The sequence below is a fragment of the Cibotium barometz genome, chromosome 24 (genome assembly GCF_041138505.1).
Source record: "Cibotium barometz isolate CiBa-2024 chromosome 24, ASM4113850v1, whole genome shotgun sequence".
Taxonomy (NCBI): Eukaryota; Viridiplantae; Streptophyta; class Polypodiopsida; order Cyatheales; family Cibotiaceae; genus Cibotium; species Cibotium barometz.
Genome location: NC_141069.1, coordinates 22,530,997 through 22,543,299, shown reverse-complemented (window position 1 = coordinate 22,543,299; position 12,303 = coordinate 22,530,997). Strand labels below are relative to the sequence as shown.

Here is a 12,303-nt window from a genome sequence, read left to right as displayed (position 1 = left end):
AAGCCTTACGCGGATGATGGATCAATGCACTTGTGCCAAGGCTTTCCAAGCAATACATCACAACCGTTCAAAGGCACTACAAGAAAGTTCTCATAATCCACACAGCCTTGAATGTGTATGCGGAACTTACCAATAATAGGCATAACTTGCACTTCTCTACCAACAAAGGCAACCCTTGCTTCAATTTGAGAACTCATGTCCCCCACTTCAATACCCAAAGCAGCTGCCATCTTAGTAGATATGAAGTTCTCGGATGCACAATCATCAAACATGAACAAAGTGGGCTAATCTTTAAGTTGCCCCCAAGCTTTACATACAACCTTGTCTGTGCTGTTGTCCTGCACATCTGGAACCATATGCACATTGGGCTTTGGTGCATTCGCATATTACGCTTTTTCTTGTTTGGGCATGCATTTGCAATATGCTCAGTTCTACCACAAGTAAAGCATTTCCCCTCGCTCATATACTGCTTTTTCTGCTCCGCGGTGAGACCATAGTCTTTCACTTGGAAGGGACGCTTCTTGGTAGACTTATTTAAAGCCTTTGGACCATTTTTATCTTGGTTTTGGCCCTTTTTAGGTAGCTATCCACTATTTTGCAAGTTTTGGACAGCCCTCTCTTTGCCCCAAAATGAGGGTTTAGCCTTATTGGATCAACTCAACTTGAGTTCCAATTGCTCGGTGGCAGTGGCGACTGCAATTAGTTGCTATAAGGTGTGACCAAGATACATTTGTAGTCCCCCTTTGTACACAGGTTGTAATTGTCATGGCCCTGTGAAAATGGAACAGTACAAGTGTGGGCATGGTGGTTGCAGAGTCAGAATATTTTATGATTCACATGGGGAGTGCCCAGACAAAGTTTAAGATGTGTGGACATCCCTAGGTGTGAAGGGGGGAACTAGAAACATTAAACTTTAATGTTTATTAAAGTTTGCCCCTAGGCCTTAGTGGCCCTAGGGACTTATTAAAGTTTGGGGCCCTAGGGATTAATTTGGGGAAGAGAGCCACTTTTGGAGTGTTTCTCTCTCTTCTCTCTCTCTTTTCCCTTTTTGGGAGTCGTGGAGCAAAAGAGAGATTTCTAGCGTGGAAAAGCTGTGGAAGAAGGGGGCGACTGCTGAAGGGGCTGTAGCTGCTGTTTTTTGTGTGCTGTATGCTGGAACAGGCCGTACAACCATCGTACAGTGCTGTACGAACAGCAGGAACTGCTGTGGACAGAGAGGCGCAGACCTGTGGGACAGAGACAGGTGGCTGCGACTGTTGAATACAGGCTGTACAGTGCTGTACGACTGCAAGTACAGCTCTGTACTTTTTGCAAGTACACTGTACGGCCAGTTTTGGGGCAAGTACAGGTGCTGGACAATTCTGTAGCAGACAGCACAGGCAACCAACAGCAAAACTCAGTAGGCGGCTACTTCTGATTCTCTGCAGAAACAGCCCGTACCGTCAAGTACAAGCAAGTACCGTCAAGTACAAGCAAGTACAATCAAGTACAAGCAAGTACAGTGCTGTTTTTCAGATCTGTATTTTCAAGGACAGCATAAGAGTGAACATCAGGAGGAGGGTACAGGCAAGTACAAGCACATGTGTGAAGCAGGGTTGTGGATACAAGTGCCTGCAAGTACAGATTGGTGCTGTTGCTTCCTCCAGTGCTGTTTCACGAGCTGAACTTGGTAAGCCTTGTTTCTGTTCATCTATCTCTCTTTCTACTGCTTGATGTCTGTTGCAGATATGAGTTATCTGGCCTCTTGTGAGAGGAGGGGTATGGCAGATTGACAAGGGTTGAGACAGAGTTTGGACAGCACATGTATGTTTGAGCTGAGATGATGTATCATGCACTTGAGTTATGCCAGATGTATGCCCATGGTGTCATGTGCATCACAGATGCCATGGACATTTCTAGGGCTAGATCCAGAAGAGGCAAACAGATAAAGACCATGAACCAGTAGAAGATGGACATGGAGCAAGACTTGGAGCAAAGCATGGATCAGAGGGGCTGTCGGCTGCAAGAAAAAGGATGCTGGTTGCCAGAGTAGCTGTCGGCTGATGTCAGCAAAGTGGGCAGTAGCAGGCGCATCAAGGAATATGGAAGAGATCCAGTCGACTGCATTAAATGGAATTTAATGAATTATGAACTGGCCGACCAGCAGTCGGCCAGTTTCCCATGTACTCCAAGGGACTATAAATAGCCCCCTTGCTCAAGGTCTTAGTCATTCTCTCCCACTAGGGGATTGGATCATTAGAGGTCCCATAGGGGACAGAATTTAGGGTTAACCACCTTTTTATGAAGGCAGCCAAGGGCTGCAAAGATATGTACCTTTTTGTACCATAGTATATACTGAATTTCCAGCACTTCTCTCTCTCTCTCTACTCTCTCTACCTGCGTTTTTGCATCAGATGGTGCGTTTTTGCATCAGAAGGTTTCCAAGAGTGTTTAGGGCTGAAAGAAGACTACCCAGAGCTTCCGCGTGTTACACATGGCTGGCCTGCTTAGTGATCTTGGCTGATCAGAGAGAGGCACAGTGTGTTATTTGGAGACACAGATCTGTGTGCATAGATCCTCTGTGCTAAGAAGGATTTGTGGGCCGTCAGATTGGATATACAGGTGTAAACTCTTGGCTGATCTTTGTGTTGTACTCAGCCATTCATATTATTATAATTGAATAAAGAAATACCGCAAGGGGCGCCAAGCTTTGGGGCCAACAGGTGTCGCTGTGTTTTCAGATTTGGGCACTCTAGCTCCAATCTGTTTTGTTTTATCTTCTAGACTACAAGTGGACGGGTGACTGCTAGTCTACCACACTCTGGTTTTCTATCAGAGGCCGGTTTCAGTAATCCTGATTGAAACCTTCTCTTCCTTTCTGCCTCTGAAACATGCATAAACGGAGACACCTCCAAAAGCACTTTCCATTTCCCCCTCATTTTGCTTCACCCAATCCCACTTCATTGTTATCTCATTTAATGCATTGGGAGGTAAGAACTGGACATAGAGCCTCTCCTTGGTGAGAGCTTCTCAATAAGCCACCAGTGAACAGGAGTACCTTTCATGAACATGCTTACATGTCGGATCATGGATTTCTAAGCGAAATCCTCATCACTAAAAGCAATATCAAACTGAGCAATAAAAGCAAGTACCTTTGATGCATCATATTTCCCATGATATGTATCAAACTTCACAGATTTGTCTCTGGCTTTGAAGTCACGAGACTTTGATACATTAGCCTGCATCTCAACATGTTTTCCCGCATGTATGTCTATCGGGACAGCCCCTGTGAGACTGGTATCATTTTAGGAACAAAAGGTGATGCATTAGGCAAAGATACATGTGCCCTATAAGCATGAGACAAGGCTGGCCCCTCAAACACACATTGGTGCATTTTCACCCATAGCTTCTCCCTCACAAGCACACTCGAGGACATGAGTAGAATGAGAGACAGAATGTAAACCGGCCTCGGTCTTCAGACAAAACCAAAGGGCGGTGCAAAAACAAACTTGCACACAAAACACTTCAACACCATCGAGGACCTAGAAAAGGAAAACAAACAGGGGGAGCTAGAGTGCTCCTGCAAATAGTACACGGACACCAATTGGCCCCAAAACGCAGTGCCGCCCCTTGCCATATTTCTTTAATTGATTATAAGAGCTTTGATTACAATAAGGCTGGAAACTCACAGTAGAACTCTTGAAGCCTGCAAAGATCCTGCATCATGGCTTCTTGTCCACTTGGCATCCACAAACAAGTCCAACCATTGTTCACATCAAAAGACTCTTTTACATGAGTCCTGTAAACAGAAGCTTTCTTGCATGATCAAGGCTGCCACAACCATCCATAGCCTCTCACCCTATGAACAGCATCACACCCTGACACATCCAGTGCTCCTGCAGCACAACAAAGACTCCCAAACTGTTTCCCAAAAGAGAACTTGCATCACAGTGCAACATACCGCACAGTAGACACACCTGTACACTCCCTCTCTACCTTCCAAGGGTACTATCCATCTCTGTCATGGATTCTCGAACCCCTGTCCGATCAGTAGCAAGGCTATACCAAACATGTGTCCACTCCTGTGACCGCTGCTTGCATGTGACCTATCTCCTGGAGAAACCCAAAAACATGTTTCCACATGAAACAAAGACCTGTTTCAGCAAACATCAGTTGACTTGTTTTCCCATGAAACATTTGGTCTGGCCCAGCATGAAACCCATGTCTGAATATGTCTAGCTGTATTTCTGCCCCATAATTATGTTACATAGGTATGCCCAACACTGCAGGTCCCTCTGTTCTTTTCAAGAACACATTATTAAGTGCTGTCCCGTGTGTGAGTGCTGTCCCGCCATCAAGAGGCGCTCTGTTTTCTGCAATCCAGCGCTCTGCTTTTTCACCAATCAAAAAGGCGCCTAGCTGCCATGCCATCTGCTTGCCCCTTTTCCAAGTGAGAGACAGAGAAAAAGCCCCGACGCATGTGTACCAATAGAGAGGCACCTGAAAACAACCCACCAGCCCCCTTTTCTCCCAAAAAGCAAGAGGAATAGAGAGAGGCATGTCCACCCTCCAAAAGTGTTGAAGCCTCCCAAATTAGCTTTTTGAGCCACCAAAGGTTATAAAACCTTTTAAATTAAAATCTCTTTTGTCCCCTTCACACTTGGGGTTGTCCACACATGGGTTTCCTTTTCAACTCCAAACTGATGCCATTCACACTGTCCACCATGTCCCGGTGCCCACCTACATACTGTCCAGAGAAAAACACAAGGTCGTGACACAGAATACCTATACCAACAAAAAATTCCAGCCTATGTTCCACACTCCTAAAATTTAGAAGAGTTGCTATTTTTGGCCCGACTCCGATGATGGAAATTCTGTTCGCGTCATTACATCTGGAATTGAGCAGATACCAAGAGTTGGCAAAGTGCCTATGACAGAATGTCTACCAGTTGGGATATTTTTAGAGAGAAAGTTTATGGAAGGACCCATCTCTTAGATTGGGACATGTGGCAAGAAAGTGGACCAAAGTGAGACAAGTGGCCTAACACTTGTTAGAAAGTGGATCAAAGTGAGACAAGTGGCCTCATACTTGTCACTTCAGCTATTGTGTGGCTCTCCACTTGTCATTGTAGCCTTCTCTTGCCATTTTAGCTCATGGGAGGCCCAAATCTATAAATTGGAGCCCTCTCTCTTCATTAATAGAGGCTCTCTTGCTGCACACTAGCCTCTACCACCGTTACAAGTTGCCCTAATGATGGCTACTCTCTTTCTCTCTCTCTTGAAGGCTGCCCATGAAGAATACCAGCTGTTGGGGACTGTTTTGGAGGCTTCCATCGCGAAGAAATACTGAAGGCAAGGGTATTTAATCATTTATTATGATTTCTAGCCATTGTACTTGTTGTACCAACCATTGTACCGGAACGGATTGGGGACTGGATGGAACAGATGCATAGATCTTATTCAGAGTCAGAGTGGTTTTCGAGACCGGGCCGGGTTTTCAGTGAGAAGGGTTGCCGGAGATGGATGGATGACAGAGGGACTCCGGAAAAAGAGTGAAATGATGACAGTCATCCAAGGAAAAAGTTGGAATCCCGTCATCAAGTTTAGCAGAGGGGGATGTCATGTGCAAGAATTGCCATGAACATTCTCAGAAGATAATCCAGAAGGGGCAACCAACAAAAGAGCATTTAGAACCAGAACTGGAGCATAAGATGCAGAAGTGGCTAGTGTGGACTTGGAGAAGAACCAGAAGACCTGTCGGCTGCAAGGAGGATCCTGTCGGCTGAACCAGATGAGGCGGCTACATGCGCATCAAGTGATGTTAAAGATTTTGTCCAGTCGGCCAGCCGACTGCTGGTCAGCCAGATCTCCTTTGGTCCAAGAGACCTATAAAAGGCACAAGTGCTCATTGTTGTAGTCATTCTCTCCCTTATGGAGTGGATCAAGTACTAGGACAGATTTTTTTGTGTTTCACCTTTTTAGCAAGGCAGCCTAGGACTGTAGACTGAGTACCTTTTTGTACCATATGAATATACTGAATTTCCAGCATATCTCTCTCTCTCTACTCTCCCTTCTGTCTGCGTTTTTGCATCAACATGTTCTCAGTAGTGTTTAGGGCTGAAAGAAGACTCCCAGAGCTTCCGCGTGTTACATTGGTATCAGAGCATCAAGCTCAACAAAGCTAAACACTAATTCAATCCCATATGATGGTGTTAGTACAGGTCCAAGGTACAGGAAAGTACACGGATACGAAGCCCAAGGCAAGGAACACATGAACGAGAAGAGCTCCCAGGAGGTTTGTTGGTGGTGTTCCACACAAAGCCAGAAGGGATGGCAGTCCTGTGAGCCAGATAGGTTCTCGGGCAACGGTCCCAAGGGAAGATTATCCTCCGAGGGGTGATGTGAGAATGCCAAACTCATTTCTCAGGAATGAAGACCAAGATAGTGTTCAAAGTTAGGGCAAGAACGGATTGGGGACTGGATGGAACAGATGCATAGATCTTATTCAAAGTCATAGTGGTTTTGGAGACCGGGCCGGGTTTTCAGAAGGGTTGCCAGAGATGGATGGATGACAGAGGGACTCCGGGAAAAGAGTGAAATGATGACAGTCATCCAAGGAATCCGTCATCAAGTTTAGCAGAGGGGGATGTCATGTGCAAGAATTGCCATGGACATTCTCAGAAGATAATCCAGAAGGGGCAACCAACAAAAGAGCATTTAGAACCAGAAGTGGAGCATAAGGTGCAGAAGTGGCTAGTGTGGACTTCGAGAAGAACCAGAAGACCTGTCGGCTGCAAGGAGGGTCCTGTCGGCTGAACCAGATGAGGCGGCTACAGGCGCATCAAGTGATGTGAAGATTTTATCCAGTCGGCTGGCCGACTGCTGGTCGGCTAGATCTCCTTTGGTCCAAGAGACCTATAAAAGGCACATGTGCTCATTGTTGTAGTCATTCTCTCCCTTATGGAGTGGATCAAGTACTAGGACAGATTTTGGTGTGTTACACCTTTTTAGCAAGGCAACCTAGGGCTGTAGACTGAGTACCTTTTTGTACCATATGAATATACTGAATTTCCAGCATATCTCTCTCTCTCTCTACTCTCCCTTCTGTCTACGTTTTTGTATCAGCATGTTCTCAGTAGTGTTTAGGGTTGAAAGAAGACTCCCAGAGCTTCCACGTGTTACACAATGTGTGCGAACACAGGGCTGGTCATAATTTATAAGTAAGTTTTGTTGGTCACCAAAAACTTAATGAAGTGTGTACACACTCACTTATAAATTAATGCTAGTTGCTAAGGCTAGATTTTGACAATACTTACCAGCTGTTACATGCCACATAACCATGTCAAAAGACAGTTTCACACGCATGGTTCACAAGCGGGCATCCCCTTACCCGGAACTACACATTGGTCAGGCAAGCATGAAAACAACATGCAAATTCAATTGCAGGCAAGCACATCAGGATGCTATGCAATGCAGCATTGGTATGGACAATCCCCATTCATGAGACTATACCAAAATAGACGTGTTCCCAGCAAGTACACGAGGTACCAGACCCAATGGAACACCAATCCTCCAGGCATTTTCGGGCATGTACAAACAGGCACAAGTCTCAACGGAAAGCCAAGTCCACAGTATCACATGAGTGCATCAATCCCCAGCATATGCAACTGCCATGGACGCCAATCCAATGTATATACATAATGAGAAAGCACGGGTAGACCAGTTGGGTGGCCAAATGGTGACAAAAACGCTTTGTGAAGTACAACGCTAAGGAAAGCAAATGAACATGACAATTTGGCGACTCATGTATATATATGCACCAATGCTCCTAGTCAGCCAGTAGTAGCTGTTGGCCAGTTGTACCCAACTGCCATGTCATCATTGCCATGTGGTAGTGCCATGTGTCAACTATGCTATCCAACTCTGCCTGTTGGTTGCTATTTTATTTCCGATTGTGCTCTGCATACTCGTAGGTGTGTCACATTCCCTCCTACTTGCATTTGCAGCTATCCTCTAGCTGCATGGCCTCTTGATAAGCTCTCAACAACGTGCGGGACTCGTCAGTGAACTGATCCTCATCAAACCAGACTACCTGTTGGATTGAGTGGCTCTTGAACTTGAGGAAATACTGGAGCTACTTTTGACGAAAACCTCGCTTGTTCTGGTGCAAAACAACCTGCCCCGGTACTAAGACATCCTATAATCCTCCATCATCCACCAACTCGGGTTCTGTAACATGCGGAAGCTTACAGACAGGATTATACTTCGGATAACAAATATTCAGCGCCTTGGTTCCTGACGATTTGCACAATGTAGCAGAAGTAAGAGTGCGAGAGAGAGAGAGAGAGAGAGAGAGAGTCACAGTAAAGACAGTACACCCGATTGGGTGCCAAATACCCTCTACAGGGCCCCCACCAAGGATGGTGTATTTGCTTTATTGAATGATGAGAAAAAGACTCAAATCTGTAGATCTGCCCGTGGCTGTAAACCTTCAGCCTGTGGTACATCTGTTCTTGACCTTTAAGCGTCACCTTTGCTTTAGGCTCCCTGTGGCTGTCCTGGCTCTTGGAGTTTTTCAGTAAGCTTCCTGGTTTATTCATACCTTTGGGTTCCTGGTTTTTAAGGTATTAAGGTCCCCTCTGACGAAGGGAAAGCATGGTAAGCTTCTTGGTTTATTCATACCTTTGGGTTCCTGGTTTTTAAGGTATTAAGGTCCACTTTGACAATCTCTCATCTGCGAATTATATATGAAATTTGCCCTCCTGATGACTGTAAGGTCACTATATTGGTCAATCCAACTTTTTTGATGCTAGCAAATTTCAGCTGTAACCTCAAGCCAACACTTTTTGTTTCCAAATGTTTTCCAGATGTATATAGCTGCCTGATCTCTTACATTTAAACAACGTTTAGGCTGTGGTTAAACTTGGCCCTTCCCATATTGATGTGCATAAGCTTGTCACAAGCACAGATATTGGGTTGCCACTTAACACATTTATGTCTTTGCACATCATCCCCACCCAGCATGGGCAAAATTACTGGCCCAAGGCCGTAGAACAAGAACCCCTTAGTCCATTTCATCCCTTGAGATGAAATCAATGGAGTCATGGAGCCACACATATTCATCTGGGATGCCCCATTCTCCTTTATTTTATAACAAACAAGATAAAATATCATAGGGAACAAGCTGAAACCTATAAGAAGCAAGAGAACGTCCTTACCCAGAAAGAATACCATGCACGAGGACTAGAAGGTGTCGGTACTCGGGCCCTTCTGAAGACTTCTGCATGATAGGCTCCTTGATCACACCATGGACCCCACTCATCATCGTCACAGAACAACCATGATCATCACCCTAAGAATAGCATTCTGATAAAAGAGTGAGCTAGGGGGAAGAAAATCTGATGAAGGCACAAATAATATTTAAAAATATCCACTTTTTTATTAGATGATTTTTATTGCAGTGCATAAAAATCATGGCATGGCCGTTAGTGGTCAGGCAGGAACTCTGGATCGAATGCCACCAGCCTACAGCAGCCGGACGCTTATAGCTAAAATATACAATACATTTCGCAAAATTAAAAAAACCTAACAATGAAAGAGGACCTAGAGCACTTTCTTGCAATCAAAAGCTTTATCAAAGATCCAAACCCTTGTTCTAAGGATGGAAGAGTCTGTTCTCAAAAGCTTGTCAAAAAAATAAGGGTTTTCGGCCTATCAGAAAATTTGTGGCAATCAGAAAAATGGGTTTTGTAGCAATTGGGCTTTAGTGGCCAATCAGAAAATTGGGTTGTATGGGGAAAAATTTTATAAAAAAACAATGGTAGATTGAGGGCCTGTCAGAAAGCTTCAGAATGGGCAAAATATAAGATAGAGAAGCTTACCAGATGAATTGTAGGAGATTGGAATATGCGAGGCGTGAGGGGGCTGTTGTCTTCGTGCGTAGGTGGGAAGGCAGGCGTTGAGAGAGAGAGAGCGACAAATTATGGAGGACGACGGTGCAGGTGTTGCTGATATTGCTGATGGCCTTGTTTTTGGATAAAAGGGCGAGCCGAAGAAGGAGGAGGGAGCTACGCAAGTTGCGCCGCAGATGCCACATGATGACACAAGAATTGAAGGATTCAAAGGGCTGCAACAAATCCTACAATCACAAGCAGAATGCGCAATTTGAGAGGGAGAGGGAGAGAGAGAGAGAGTGTGTGTGAAGGAATGGCTTGCAGTATTCACAAGCAAAATGAGAGAGAGAGAGAGAATGTATTCTCTACCGAAAGTCTCTCTCTCTCTCCCTCTCCCTCTCTCTCTCTCTCTCTCCCTCCCTCTCCATGACCGACTAACTCCCTCCCCCTCTCTCTCTCTCTCTCTCCATGACCCACTGACTCCCTCCCGCCCTTTCTTATTTTAGTAGGTTGTTGGATGCGCAACACTCAACAAGTACGTATGCGTTTTCGAAGGGCATCAAAAATGTATGTTGAGTGGAGTTTTTAACCCTTATAATTAAAGGCAATGCTTAGGTTTAACCAAGATTTAGACTTAAAAATTACTAGAAATTGTACATTTGTTTAGATTTATAACTAAAATGTACAAAATTCATTTTGGCAACATCAAATTTCAATCGAGATTTTTGAATTTCAATCGAAAAAATTACACTACAAACAAAGTTGTTTTGAATAGGTTCTTAATCAATAATAATAATAATAATAAAGCATTCAATTTTTTTTGATAGAATCGCAACAGTAGTCTCTATGCTAATGTAGAGTAGGAAGGACAAGTGGAGGTGTGAGCAGGAGGTGGCATAGAGGGGACATATGGAAATAGGGGATCAATTGAAGGAATATAGACCTGTGTAAAGTTGCCTTCTTATGAAATAAGGTTATGCCTTATGTACATTATTTAATGCCTACAAAAAATACGCATTAGTTAATGTACTATTCCAATTGAGTGAATAATATGCACACACCACTCTCAATAGCCAACAAGAACTCGTGCTCTCTCTCTCTCTCTCTCTCTCTCTCTCTCTCTCTCTCTCTCTCTCTCTCTCTCTCTCTCTCAAGGCGAGTGCTCTCTCTATGCAAGAAGAAGGTGGAGGCATGCTCTTCCCTCTCTCTCCGAGAGTTACACACTCAGACGTGGACTAAGAGGGAGGAGGGGTGGAGGGTGAGACTTACATACAAACAGGGAGCAAGGTGGAGGTAAGAAAATGGAGTCAAGGTGGAGAAAAAAGTGGAGGACATGTAGGGAGTAGGGAGCTTTGTATAGGTAGACAAGCCAACTTTGTAAGGGGTCCTTGATATGAAGGAAATGTTTTCTTTAAAAAAGTAAAGGTTCTAATTTGTTGCCTTTTATAGCATGGAATCTGTCTTTCCCAATCTCGCATTTTCGACGAGTTCATTAGGCAACAGAAGGCACTCTCTCTCTCTCTCTCTCTCTCTCTCTCTCTCTCTCTCTCTCTCTCTCTCTCTCTCTCTCTCTATATATATATATATATATATATATATATATATATATATATATATGCTGGCTCACTATGCTAGCCCGTTTGCCTGTCCGCTAGCCCCTCCGCCTCCCTTTTCCCACCCACCCTTCCTCAGGCCCCCAAGGTAGCAACATAACTCTCTCTCTCTCTCTCTCTCTCTCTCTCTCTCTCTCCTCCCTGCCTGTGGGAAGCGCTGCAGAGTAAGCTCAAGGAATGGCTCCGAGTCTCCAAGAGAAGCTCAAGGCCCTCGAGACGGCAATGAAGGCACTAATCAAGGAGAACAAGAAGATATCCGATTCCAACCTCAATGAGGTGGAGAACAAACTACACCGGCACATCATGGCCCTCGAAGCACGGGTCACGGACCTTGAACAAAGAGAACATAGCACTCAAGGAGGAGGTGAGTGCATTGAAAGTGGAACTGGTAGCCGTCAAGAACACCGAGAAGGAAGAAGGGGAGATCAATGACAACACTCTCACGGCCATCAAAGAAGAGATCTCCAAGGAGATCACAAAGGACATGGAGGGAAAACTCGAAGCCAAGCAGTCAGGATGGGTTGAGGTGGTGAAGAAGAACATCCATAAAGAAGTGAGGGAGGAGACTCAAAGGGAAGAACACCAAATCATTCACACCACCATTGACGAGGAGAAGATGAGGCATGCCTGCCGCCTCAACATTCGAGTCACAAGTATAGCCGAGACACCCGACTCCACTCCCGAGAAAGACGGACAGCTTCTATGCATGAAGCTCGGCTATAGGGAAGAGGACCCTCTCCCCTTCACCAAAGCATGGAGAGCCGGGAAAGACTCAACATGCAAGCGAGCCCTCATCCTACAATTTGCAGGAGAGATGG

The 12,303-nt window shown here is 44.9% G+C and overlaps 1 protein-coding gene across 3 annotated transcripts in view; it reads right to left on the bottom strand.

Annotated features, from left to right (window-relative positions):
* LOC147625031 (Hydrolase-like protein family) overlaps positions 1–10,319 on the bottom strand; it is a 68,914-nt gene extending 58,595 nt beyond the window's left edge. The window contains exons 1-2 of one of the 3 annotated variants that reach the window (XM_086818261.1): positions 9,861–9,998; positions 9,198–9,331 (exon numbers count right to left, since the gene is read on the bottom strand). In XM_086818261.1, the coding sequence (XP_086674387.1) occupies positions 9,198–9,304 (107 nt within the window). In that variant the 5' untranslated portion in view covers positions 9,305–9,331; positions 9,861–9,998. Of the gene's footprint in view, positions 1–9,197; positions 9,346–9,860 lie in introns of all 3 variants that reach the window. The other 2 variants (XM_086818262.1, XM_086818260.1) reach the window with 2 other exon arrangements.
* Between the last annotated feature and the right edge of the window lie 1,984 nt (positions 10,320–12,303).